At 47.0% G+C, this 12,985-nt stretch overlaps 1 protein-coding gene; it reads right to left on the reverse strand.

Annotated features, from left to right (window-relative positions):
* Positions 1-5,800: 5,800 nt before the first annotated feature.
* GSTUM_00007827001 (uncharacterized protein) lies at positions 5,801-9,592 on the reverse strand. XM_002839700.2 has 4 exons: positions 9,557-9,592; positions 9,379-9,488; positions 9,257-9,295; positions 5,801-9,200 (listed from the first exon to the last, which is right to left on the reverse strand). The coding sequence occupies exon 4, from the start codon at positions 9,050-9,052 to the stop codon at positions 6,149-6,151; it is 2,904 nt and encodes a 967-aa protein (XP_002839746.1). The 5' UTR covers positions 9,053-9,200; positions 9,257-9,295; positions 9,379-9,488; positions 9,557-9,592; the 3' UTR covers positions 5,801-6,148.
* Between the last annotated feature and the right edge of the window lie 3,393 nt (positions 9,593-12,985).

Raw genomic sequence — 12,985 nt, forward strand, 5'->3', positions numbered from 1 at the left:
TTTTCCATGACGGGAAATAAGGTTACCGTGTTTTTGGGAATTGGATACGTGGATTGTTGCTGCACTGGATCAGAGGATATAAGTAGGCAGCTTCTCCGCAGTCTGAATGATATGTACAGGCGACAATCGAGGTTCTTTGCATTCACTCATCTTTTGACTTTCCAACAGGTTTGACAACTTGTACTGACTTCCACTTGCAATTGGCTTCGCTCCCCGATCCAAAATTCAACAACTCGGTCATATAAAGTACACTGGACAGACGAATTATTTCGCTCACAATCCCACCTCACTCGCCATCAGGTCGCTTGATTTAAAACAAGGGCCAAAACCACACGGCTCCCTGAATTTAATCTTTTGAATAACAAGTAGTACGTGGAGTCCTGGGCTGCGATATCATATATTATATCTTGCAAAGGCTCATGAGTGGTTAAATGTTTATCACACAGAGGTGTTCTATTGCTCGGCAGAAAAGGGAGATGCTGCCACCCCTCTTGGACGCCCCTGCACAAGAGTTTGGAAATATAGGACACGCCGATGCAACGGGCGGGAGGTAAATACTAGGAGTACACCGTAGCTACCGTAGAGAACACAAGTATGATATCAGTAGACAACTCAAAGAGTACTGGCCGAAGTGGTAGCTAATGTGGTTGTGGGCTATAGGGCCAAGGCTAGGGAATTGATCATGGAATTTTCGAGGGGGCAGGGTTTGCAATGCGTGACAGGAAGTCTCCAAGAGAACCCGGAAGACGCTGGTTGGGGCTTGGGTTTGGCATGACGAAGCGAGATTTTTTAACCACCGGAAAGCATATTATCGAGTTTAACTGCTTAACGGCCTGAGAGATATCTATGTTTGGCGCCCGAAATGGTGCTTGTAGTATTAGGAAGACTAAGGTTATAATGGGCTCGATAGGAGTGGATGAACGGGGGCTAATTCAAACCGACTATTGTTAAACTCGGAATCAGTTCTCGAATGTGGCGCCTCCATCCTACACTCCTTTGCGCACAGCGGGCTGCCGAGAATGCAGCTTTGTCGATTTCAGCATTCGAAGGTTGTCGGACAATGCCGGTATAACGGTATAACACACGTGGTGGGCCACTCAGTAGACCTGTGTCCTCAGTATTATCTGAATTCGGAATTTGGGAATCAGTCACGCGAACACCCGACCCGGATCTTGGTAGTCGCTGATCGTACCAGTTGTAAATCGTGGATGCTGCTCAGAATGCTGGGGGTATTGTTTCATTCGTTCGGAAAAAGGTTTCGGAGATGCGCTTTAGATTAACGCATTCACGGGAGGAATTAATGTATCCATCGGAAGCAGTGTGGGGAGGGTCGGAGGGGCAATACGGACCTGAGACTGCGAGAAGTGGGAGTCTTTATGAAGGCTGTCTGTTAGCATGGTTCACCATATCTTTTAATATGGGGGTACGGTACGTAGAGGAAAGCGAACTTGCGTGGGCCGGAGTGGATATGTGTGGTGATGGATGGGAAGATAGGAATATGCTTTTGTTGCAACTCATATAGATGCTCCTGTCTTTACCACTCAGTTGGCTGGTTAGTTGAATTGAGGAATAGAGCAGAGAGAGAGAGTTGAATGAGAACTACCGTAGTGAACTTCCGCACTTACCCTAAAAGTCGTGAGCTGGCGATTAGTCACATTCTGTGTTACATTACTAATGGTCCCATTTTGGGCGTCGCCGTTTCAACAGTTCTTTTTGTTCGAAATTTCCCCAACTCCGTTCTCCTCATTTACTGCATGTCCGCCATTGACAACCCCACTACAGTACCTGCCACTCTGCACAGACATCGACGGCTCCATCAATGCAATTAAACTCATCCTGCACAAGCACCGTACCCGTACGGGTAAAAGCCCTTCCGATTCGCCATCTCCGTCGGCCTCCAATTAATCCTGTCAATCACGACATCAGCCCCAGGACCATTTAGTTGACGAGTTAACGGGATTGAGAAAACCAGATAGCAAGATCAAACACTGCCACAGGATTCTGGCTACGGGTATGCCGGTATTGTGTCAGGAAGGTACTCGTACTGTACTAAGTTACTGGTATTCCTTCTCGAACACTTTTGTCTCCGAATCAGGTGATAAGTGTCCTGGTGGGGATAGCCAAAGGCCAGGGTTCCTACGCTACGGACACTATTGCCTACTCGAGCTATAGCTATAATATTATTCCCGATTCACATATAGCAATGTTCTTGACCCCGTGCCGGGCGATACCCATGGTTTGCTTTCCTTAAATGATATACATATCATACCAGGAGTTATTGTTGTGGTAACGGTATAGTGGGGTTTAGGAGTGAGGGAGAGGGGTTGCGATGTTGCCTATGGTTGAAGGTCCCAGCTCCAAAAGGCTCGGTTAATTATGCTAACCGACAATACTCGTTGTACGAGTACTGTACTCGAATACCGGTATTTGTCTAATCATGATGGCCTAGTAAGTTTTAGTATTCCCTGCTAGGTTCCAGCGCCACACCCACGCTCCTAGTGTAATTGGCATCCAAGTTTGTACTCGCGCATCTTTGCCGGGGGTCCCTACCGATTGGCATTTTTCTACTCGTAGAGTCCTCGGCAAATCGCGCGTGTACAGTACTATAAATCTTTCATGACTTGGAAGCTTAAGCCGGGCTCTCTAGCAGAATTTTAGGTACCCCAAAATAATCTCGTCCCGAGTCACTGGGCCATACGAGATACGATACTACTTCTCATGTGCCCACAGTATTGCTCTCTCATCATTAGCGGGTTTTCATGGACACATAACGCCCCCCCCCTAAATAAGTGACTAAATGCTTCTTACTATCTAGTCATAGCTCATAAAAAGCAGCCTTCGATAACATTCACAGTCAACGAAATAGCATCCTCACAATAACCGTGCGTATACCAACCCTACGGACTACTGAAGACACTATGTGGCCCTGCTTCCTGGCCAATTAGCGTGATATGTCTTAGCCCAGAGGTGACCGAACCTCCACGGTGGCCCAGGACATCCCAGGCTCATGGCGAGATGAGAGTTTTGCCATTGCAAATAGTCATGGAGGAGGAAGTGGTGTTCTGTGTTGAAAGCTATTGTACGACCCGTAGAGTGTTGTACAAAATTGACCGTTCTTGAAAAAGAAGTGAAAATTCGGTATTCTTCATATCTTGAGCAAATACAAGTATAAACGTGGCTCCCCACGATTCAACCTCCGAATACCCACCACGTCGGTAGAATCTGCGGGACACTATAATACCTTAACTCCTTCGAAGGCCTAGGAGCGGTTAAGCATCAATCAAGTGGGAGTGGTCTATTGCTCGCCATAACAAGGGCGACGCCACGATTCCTCTCAGATGCCCTATAAAATTGGCGGGAGGCAACGGGCGTATATCGCCGCCACTGCGCCGAAAACAAGAATCTATAGACTACGATATTCAAAGAGCATTAGTTGAAGAGGTATCATAGTTAATACGACTACAGGCTATAGGGCTAGGGTTGAGGAATTGATCGTGGAGATTGCAAGGGGACCGGGGGTTCGCCATAAGTAGCCCTGCAGTCTCCCAGAGTACCTTGAGGATACGGGTTAGGACCTGGGCCCCTCCAAGACGAAGCGAGCGGTATGATATCCGGCGCCATACAGCCAACCCATCTCCACCAATGCTAACCTGCGGAAACCCTATTATCGGATTCGACTGCTGGGCGGCCAGAAAGATACCCATATTTAGCGCCTGCGATGGTACTTGTGGCATTAGAATGACGATGGCTATGATGGTCTCAATATATGTGCAAGAACGGATGCTAACCCAAACCAACTGTTAGTAAATTTGGAATCAGTATTTGAAGGTAGTGCTTCCATTCCAGATGTCTACGTGCATGGCGGGTGAACCAGAATGTAGCTTTGTGGGTTTTAATGTTGGAAGAATGTTGCGTAATACCGGTATAAGATACAGTAGGTTATCCGGCGCCGGTAGATAAGTGCCCCCAGTATTGTCTGAACCCGGAATTTGCCAAGTGTATATATGCTGGACGGAGAACCCAAAGAGGTAGCGGTACAGAGGGCATGACCCACGTTTCTGACAACTATTAGGAACAGGACTTATTAAATTGAAGGGTGGTGAATGGCGCGCCCAGACGCTAATTAGTTATGTGAGTATCCTACAAAGATCTTGGTAGTAGCTGATCGAAATAACTGTTGGGAATTATGGGTGCTGCTCTGCATTCTCAGGATGTTTTATTCGTTCGGATAAGGGTTTTGGAGATATCTATAGAAGGAACTGATGTATCCGTTGGAAGTAGTACAGGGGAGTCAAAGGACTGCATGGAGCGGAAGCCGTCCGGAAGCGTCAAAGGGATTGGGTGGATTGGAGTCTACGAACGGTAGGGGTGTGAGTTTTTATAAAGGTTATTGTTTTTTCAGCACCGCAGCACGCAGAGAAAATGGAGACTTGTGTGGACGAGAGTGGATGTGTGTGGTGACCGGGAGAAAGAGGGAATTCCTTCGTTGAACATATATACCCCAATCCTTACACCAAGTGCAAGCTCCAACACCAGGTGTAGAAAGCCAACAAAGCCGAAGTAGCCAATATGCCATCCTGGGAAAGCCATCCCAACACAGGAACAGGAAACAATAGCCGCCAAAGAACCCCGGGAGCGGGGCACAAAAAGCAGATCTGAAACCAAATCTAGTTCAACCACCAAGCAGAGCGAGGCTCCATTTCCTCCATTAGCGCTCTGAACGAACGAGTTCGGGATGGGCCGGAAGTCGGACGTGAGTCTAGCAGCTCGGCCCGTAGGATTGATAGGCTAGAATAGTTTGTGGCTCAAGGCGAAGCTTGATCCTACCAAAGCTTTGTTCTCATCATGGATGGTCACTCGCATCTAGTAGGGAGCATGTCGTTGTATTTCCTGATTGAGGTTGTATTGCTTGCTTGATTGAAACTCTATGGGATGGCTATCGGGCCCTGTTTATGGTACAGGAGAGCATGCTACAATCACCCATGACATACTTTCGCACAAGAGAAAAAGAAAATAAATGACAACGATACAATATAACATAGTAGTAAAGAGAAAGGAAACTACGAGTAGAGCGAGGAAACCAAACTAGTGGCAAAATAGAGTTCCCGAGGAAACTCTATTGTAGTTAACGGCGTAATGAGTTCATCTATAAATGAACTCATACCAGTAACTATGATACGAACTCTGTCATAATCAAATGAGTAACCGAAACATCTTTGAAAGTCATATTGCAACACTTGTTGCAATATGACTTCCGAATATGCATCGGCCATGTCATTGGCTATGACACAATGTTTTTGATGAGTTCATAGCTAGTTGAGCTCATTAGGCGGTTGACTACAGTAGTTTCCTCGCTCGCGTTTCTTTTCTCTTTAGTACTACGTTGTGCAGTATCGTTGTCGTTGATTTTCTTTTCTCGTACGAGAAGCCCATGTCATGGGTGATTGTAGCGTGCTCTCCTGTAGTATAAGTAGGGCCCAAAAACCCTCCGGTAGAGCCTCAATCAAGCAGGTACAACTTCAAACAAGAATTACAACAATTGTATAAAATGCCGGATTGGAAACTTCCGGTTTTAATGATCTATTGTGTTGCACAAACGGGGTATTCCAAATGCGTGCTGTCATATTGCGAACTCCTACAGAGGAATAGAGGAGCTGTGGACTACGTACACCCACTTGGCGGAATTGATTGTGAAACGTTTCTCACACGCCTGAGCCGCCTGGCTAAATGCCCACTTCGCGAAGTTCATCGTTGCTATTTTCTTGTCCCCTCAAGCGATTCTGCCAGTGCCTAGGTCGATTGATCCACCTTCCATTTTATTCTTCCCCTGGATAGTAGTCAACCTCTATATAAATATAACATATAATATACAGGAAATAAAGGCCAAAACACAATCAAGAAGAGAAATGAGTCAAATAACCAACACTAGGAAAGGCCCTTTCAATGGTAATACTGGCAGAACATTGCGCTAGTTGCCCAAATTATGATCACGAAGATAGTTTAGGATCAGTCAAAAGAATTGAACCATTTAACACTCTCACCAGGGAGGAAGGAATCTGACGTTATAACAGGTGGGTAAAAGATATTATGTATGGGGAAATAGCAAATATAATGTCAGCGGGGGGGAAACGTGAACCCTGCATCGCCATCATGATGCGTCATCCAAGGAACGCGTCGCCCGTGAAAAGAGAAACATGGAGAGATGGTGAAAGTTTGCTAGAGTTACATGGTGCTCTGGCCCTAGAGCTCTCGCTGCCTCCGTAACTGCGCGTCGATACATTACTTCCGCTTCATCGTATTTTCTCTTCTCGTACAGCACGGTGCCTAGTTTGATAAGGGTACGAAGGGTGTGTCGATGACCCAGCCCTAGAACCTTCTCCCGACCTTCCAGCCCACGCCGGTGCATCATTTCCGCCTCATCGTACTTTCTCTGTTTGTGCAACGCTCCAGCAAGATTGTACATGCACACTAGAGTATCTCGGTGGTCAAGCCCAAGCGTCCTCTCCGTACCAATCAGTGCACGTCGATAACTAATTTCCGCTTCGTGGTGCTTGTCCTGATGACGCAGTGCCAGACCAAGATTATTGACACTAAGTAGGGTATCTCGATGATCTGGTCCAAGTATCTTCTCTCTACCCACCACCGCACGACGGCACATGGCTTCCGCTTCGCTATACCTTTTCAGATCAAGCAGTGTCTCCCCTAACGTATTCATGCTGTTGAGGACCCCCGGATGATCAGGCCCCAGGGCATTCTCCATAACCCCTAGGGCATGCCGATAGGTGATCTCAGCTTCTCCATACTTTTTCCGATCAAGCAGCGTCATACCCAGGCGAAGGGCGCTCAGCAGGGTATCTGGATGATATATTCCAAACAATTTCTTTCTACCCGCCTGTGTAGATTGAAATACCATCTCCGCTTCTTCGTACTTTCCTTGATGATACAGTGTCAGACCAAGGTTATCGGCGGCCGTAAGGGTCGCTGGATGATCTACTCCTAGAGCTTTCTCTCTGCCCACCAATGTACGTCGACAAATAACCTCCGCTTCGGCATACCTTTCTGGATCGAGAAGTGTTTCGCCGAGCAAATTTATACTGCTGAGAGCATCTGGATGATCTGGCCCAGGAGCCTGTTCCATGGCCCTTAGGCCCTGTTGATACATGATCTGAGCTTCTTCGTACTTTCTCTCGGCAAGAAGTGTCACAGCCAGGCGGAAAACACCCTGTAGGACATCTGGGCGATGTGGTCCAAAAGAGTTTCCCGCATCTGCTGTTTCATGTGGATGAGCAATTTCTACTCTGCTGTTGTTTTTCTGATCATGCAGCACCGCACTTGGATAGTTGGCACTATGTGAAGTACCCCGACTGTCTACCCAGAGAATTTTCTCCTGGTCCGAGAAGGCACGTCGATGTATAATCTCCGCTTCATTGTACTTTCCCTGACGATACAGCACAACACCTAAATCCCTAACACTCTGTAATGTATCTCGATGATCTATTCCGAGCGCTTTCTCCCGGCCTGCCAATGCACGTCGATGCGTAATCTCGGCCTCTTCGTACTTTCCTTGGCCATGCAGAGTCACACCAAGTTCGCTGACACTCCTCAAGGTATGTTGATGGTCTAGCCCGAGCATTTTCTCTCGGCCCGCCAATGCACGTCGATGCACAATCTCGGCCTCTTCGTACTTTCCTTGTTTGTGCAGAGTCGCACCAAGATTGTTGACACTTAGCAATGTATCACGATGATCTAGCCCGAGCGCCTTCTCCCGGCCCGCCAATGCACGTCGATGCGTAATCTCGGCCCCCCCATACCTTCCTTGGCCATGTGGAGTCGCACCAAGTGCGCTAACACTCCGTAAGGTATCTTGATGGTCTTGCCCGAGCACTTTCTCTCGGCCCGCCAATGCACGTTGATGCATAATCTCGGCCTCTTCGTACTTTCCTTGGCCATGCAGAGTCACGCCAAGTTCGCTGACACTCCTCAAGGTATGTTGATGGTCTAGCCCGAGCATTTTCTCTCGGCCCGCCAATGCACGTCGATGCATAATCTCGGCCCCTTCGTAATTTCCTTGGCCATGCAGAGTCGCACCAAGTTTGCTGACACTCCTTAAGGTATCTTGATGGTCTTGCCCTAGCATTTTATCTCGGCCCGCCAATGCGCGTCGATGCATAATCTCGGCTTCTTCATACTTTCCTTGTGTTTGCAGAGCCGCACCAAGTTCGCTGACACTCCGTAAGGTATCTTGATGGTCTGGTCCGAGCGCTTTCTCTCGGCCCGCCAATGCACGTCGATGCATAATCTCGGCCTCTTCGTACTTTCCTTGTTTGTGCAGAGTCGCACCAAGTTTTCTGAAACTCAGTAAGGTATCTTGATGGTCTAACCCAAGCATTTTCTCTCGGCCCGCCAATGCACGCCGATGCATAATCTCAGCCTCTTCGTACTTTCCTTGGCCATGCAGGGTCGCACCAAGATTGTTGACACTCCGTAACGTATCACGATGGTCTATTCCGAGCGCTTTCTCCCAGCCTGCCAATGCACGTCGATGCATAATCTCAGCCTCTTCGTACTTTCCTTGCGTGTGCAGAGTCTCACCAAGATTGTTGACACTCAGTAATGTATCACAATGATATAGCCCGAGCGCTTTCTCCCCGCCCGCCAATGCACGTCGATGCATAATCTCGGCCTCTTCGTACTTTCCTTGGCCATGCAGGGTCGCACCAAGTTCGCTGACACTCCATAAGGTATCTTGATGGTCTAGCCCGAGCATTTTCTCTCGGCCCGCCAATGCACGTCGATGCATAATCTCGGCCTCTTCGTACTTTCCTTGTTTGTGCAGAGTCGTACCAAGATTGTTGACACTTAGCAATGTATCGCGATGATCTAGCCCGAGCGCTTTCTCCCGGCCCGACAATGCACGTCGATGCAATATCTCGGCTTCGTTGTACTTCCCCTGCCGGTTCAGTGCCACGCCTTCGTTATTCATGTTCCTCATGCTATCTCGATGATCTAGGCTCCGCATTTGCTGCACGCCTGCCCTCATAAACCGACGCATAATTTCTAATCTGCTGTACCCCCCCTGAGCTGTTATTTCGATATGGAGATTTTGCAGCTCAAGCCCTCCCTATACTGCCTCTAGCACACAGGACTCTTGGCTTGGGCCGCACCTCTTGCCGCGGTCTTCCGGAAGCGATTTTCGTTGCCTATTGGGGGGTAAATGTTGGCTTGTTTCTCTAAAGCACTTGATTACTGTACGCACAATCGGGAATTATTCTTCCTAGAGCCGCGACGTTTGGTACTATAAAGAGTTAGTTTTAAGGATTGTTCCCTGGAGCACTTGTTGGAACCCTGAACTTCTCCCGGTGCAAGGGCTACACTTACTCAGTCCGTACACTTATTCTTTAACTTGTACTAATACTGTTCCGTTTTCTTTCCCCGCTTCTTTCCGATCTTCCCAGTGGTTTTTCGCTTGAACAGGGAGTTGTATCGGCCTGCAACACCCCATAACCCGGCGTTAGATATCTGTGGTATCTTCATCAAGAGCGAGTATCAAACCTACGGTAGGATGTAGCGCAGAATCTTGGATATTTCGCACACAATAATAGAAGGGGAGAATGTTCTGGTAAGGAGCTCGATGGATCAGATCATCGTTGATTAGGATCAAACCCGACCGCCTGACACGTTGAGACGAGGCTGAGGGGTCAAGAGCACCCGTCAAGACCAATAGGGAAGCTCCGTGATAAATTTAGGATCGTGGCTTGCTCTCGTTGCCACGGCAACTGTCTCACGGTACCCAAATGCGATTTGCAAAACAGGCTACTGCTGATTCAAGTGTAGACCAGGAGACAACACGGGCTAAAGTTGAACATGTACTAATACAGTACTCGAGTATGTCTACTAATTACCCTGGATGGCGATACAAGTAAAGCTATCACATATTATGATGAATATCTCCCCATCCCGCTGAACCACTTTTCCTCGATGCCGAGGCTAGCCCATATAACACTAGGCTGTTTTCGAGGAGTATACACACAACGCAACCTGCCTCACACGATAGACTACCGCATTCAAATAATTGTAGCATCCGTTCCAGCCCCGCTAGCCCTGACAGATTGACTCGATTTCTCGAACGACAGGACCACCTCTTGAATAGGAGGGATCTCGTTGCTAATGAGCATCGACCACCATCGCCGCTGGTATTCCACAATACGGTAGTGGGTCATGAAGTTCCCAATTGGTCGGCGACCGGCACAGTATATCAAACTCAATATAAAATACATTGATAAATGACAATCAAGGGAAACTATTATGCCAGCAAAAGAAACGGCCCAAGATTGCGGGGTAGCCCAGCCATATAAAGTATATTGGACAGACGAATTATTTCGCTCACAATCCCACCTCACTCGCCATCGAGTCGCTTGATTTAAAACACGGGCTACAACGTATACGGCTCACTCAATTCAACCTTTTGAGTAATAAGCAGTATGTGGAGTCCTGGGGGGCAATATCATATATTAAAACTTGCGAAAACTCATGAGTGGTTAAACATCTATCACACGGAGGTGCTCTATCACTCGGCAGACAAGGACAATGCCGCTACCCCTCTTGGATGCCCCTGCACAAGTATTTGGAAATATAGGACACGCCGGTGCAACGGGCGGGAGGTATGACACTAGTAGTACACCACAGCCACCATAGCAAACGGAGTTTGCGAGGAGTGGGGTTCGCAATGCGTGACAGGCAGTCTCCCAGAACACCCGGAAGACGGTGGTTGGGGCTTGGGTCCGGCATGACGAAGAGAGAAGTTTTAACCACCGGAAATCCCATTATCGAGTTTATCTGCTTGACTGCCTGACAGATATGCTTAGAGCCTGTAATAGTGCTTGTAGTATTAGGAAAACCAAGGTTAGGATGAGCTCGATAGAAGTGGATGAACGGTGGCTAATTCAAACTAACTATTAGTAAACTCGGAATCGGTTCTTGAAGGTGGTACCTTCATTCTAGATTTCTCCAGGTACAGCGGGCCACCGAGAATGTAGCTTTGTCGATTTTAGCATGCGAAGGGCGTCGGACGATACCGGTATAACACACGTGGTGGGTCACTCAGTAGACCTGTGTCCTCAGTATTATCTAGATTCTGAATCTATGAAGCTTATGTCCTAGACGAAGAACCCATGGAGATAGCGGTAAAAAGGGCATGATCCATGTTTCAGCGACTATTAGGAATCGGGTTTATTGAATGGAAGGGTGGCGGATGGCGGACCCAGGTCCGAATCAGCCACGCTTACGAGTACACGGATCTTGGAAGTCGCCGAAGGTACCACTTGTTGGAAAAAATTATGGATGCTGCTCGGCAAGGTCGGGATATTGTTTCATTTGTTCGGAAAAAGGTTTCAGAGATGCGCTTTGGATTAATGCATCCACGGGAAGAAATAATGTATCCGTCGGAAGCAGTGCAGGAGAGAGTCAAGGGGACCGAGCGGAGTGGAGGCTTCGAACGGTGTGAAACTTTATGAAGCCTGTCATGCTCTTATTAGTATCGGGGTGGACAAAAGCGGATATGTGCGGCGATCGATGGAAAGGTAGGAAGGATAATGCCTTTGCTGCGATTCATATACCGGGACTCCTGCCTTGACTGTTTAGTTGAGTGGAGCGATAGAGCAGAGGATCGCATTACCCAAAGTTCTGTGCCTGCGATCGCAGTCTTTTGTGTTGCATTACTAATGGTCGCCGCCTCAAAAAGTTGTCGCCGACTAAAACTAAGAGCACTACTGTACGAGTACTCGAGTACTGTATACCGGTATGATACAAGTATTAAGACCAGGGATAGACAAGCTAATTATCATACTTGGAAATATGTTTTTGTTCAGGACAGGGGTGGGAGGATAGAAAAGGGTTCCTGTCTTGTACAAGTAGAGTACGAGTACGAAAATATATTACTGGGTGCTTGTATCATGAGAAAACCTTTTCCATACCATGCGCTTGGCATACAAACCTTTCGGATACCATCCACCGAGAAATAAACTATTAAAAAATGTAAAACCTTCAGCTATGATCGTGGTTTCTATTGCAACAGCGAATGGACCAGCAAAACAAAGGAACTCCATCTGTGCACTTAGAGATAAATAGAGTAAAAAAATAAAAACAATAGAAATAGGTCAGTAGAAATTCCACACTACAAGTGCACAAGACTCTAGTTTTTCCTATCTTTTTTATTCATAACGAACTTGCCATCTCCATTTCAAGTTAATGATCTTTTTCGTAATTGGTCTGTCCTCCCGTTACAGGTTGACGAATGGGTGGTCAAGGACCGCTTTGCATTCAAGGTCCGAATTAAGGATAGCCAGCAAGCCAATTACGCTTGCCGAATCCCAGAATGTGAATGGAGAGTCTTTGTAAGCCATAATCGAAATAAGGAAATCCAACTAAAAATTCTAAAAGAGCGGTATACCTATATTGGCAGAATATCAACTGTTCGAGAAGTTCATAATAGCCAATCATAGCTCCGGTGAAAAGTCCTAGAGCACCTTTTTGTTACACGTGATACGACTACTCGGCAAATTATCGATATCCTTCAACTCAACTATGACATTAGGGTAAATACTGAGGCAGCACGATTAGCACTAGCATCCCTAGTCAACGATATAATTGAGTATCAGCAAGAACAGCTTCTAGAAATCCCAGCCTATTTAGAACTATTATGACATCAAAATCCTTGTATTCATACCTCACTTGATACACTTCATACAGTTGACAGTGAGTATTGTGCATCGACAAAATTAACCGTGATTCAACAATTGGTGGCAACCCACCCCTCTTCATCACTCCGCACTCTCAACAGTACCTAAAAAAATTACTCTAAGTCAATCAAGAAGAAACCATTCTGCTCAATTCTTTTTTTCAATAAACTATGCCTCCTATTCTTCACAGTCGTGCCAAAAAACCTATTCTCTCTACACATTTCTCTGAGTTTACCAGGGGGAGGATT

Source organism: Tuber melanosporum (assembly GCF_000151645.1).
Source record: "Tuber melanosporum whole genome shotgun sequence assembly, scaffold_4, strain Mel28".
NCBI classification, from domain to species: domain Eukaryota; kingdom Fungi; phylum Ascomycota; class Pezizomycetes; order Pezizales; family Tuberaceae; genus Tuber; species Tuber melanosporum.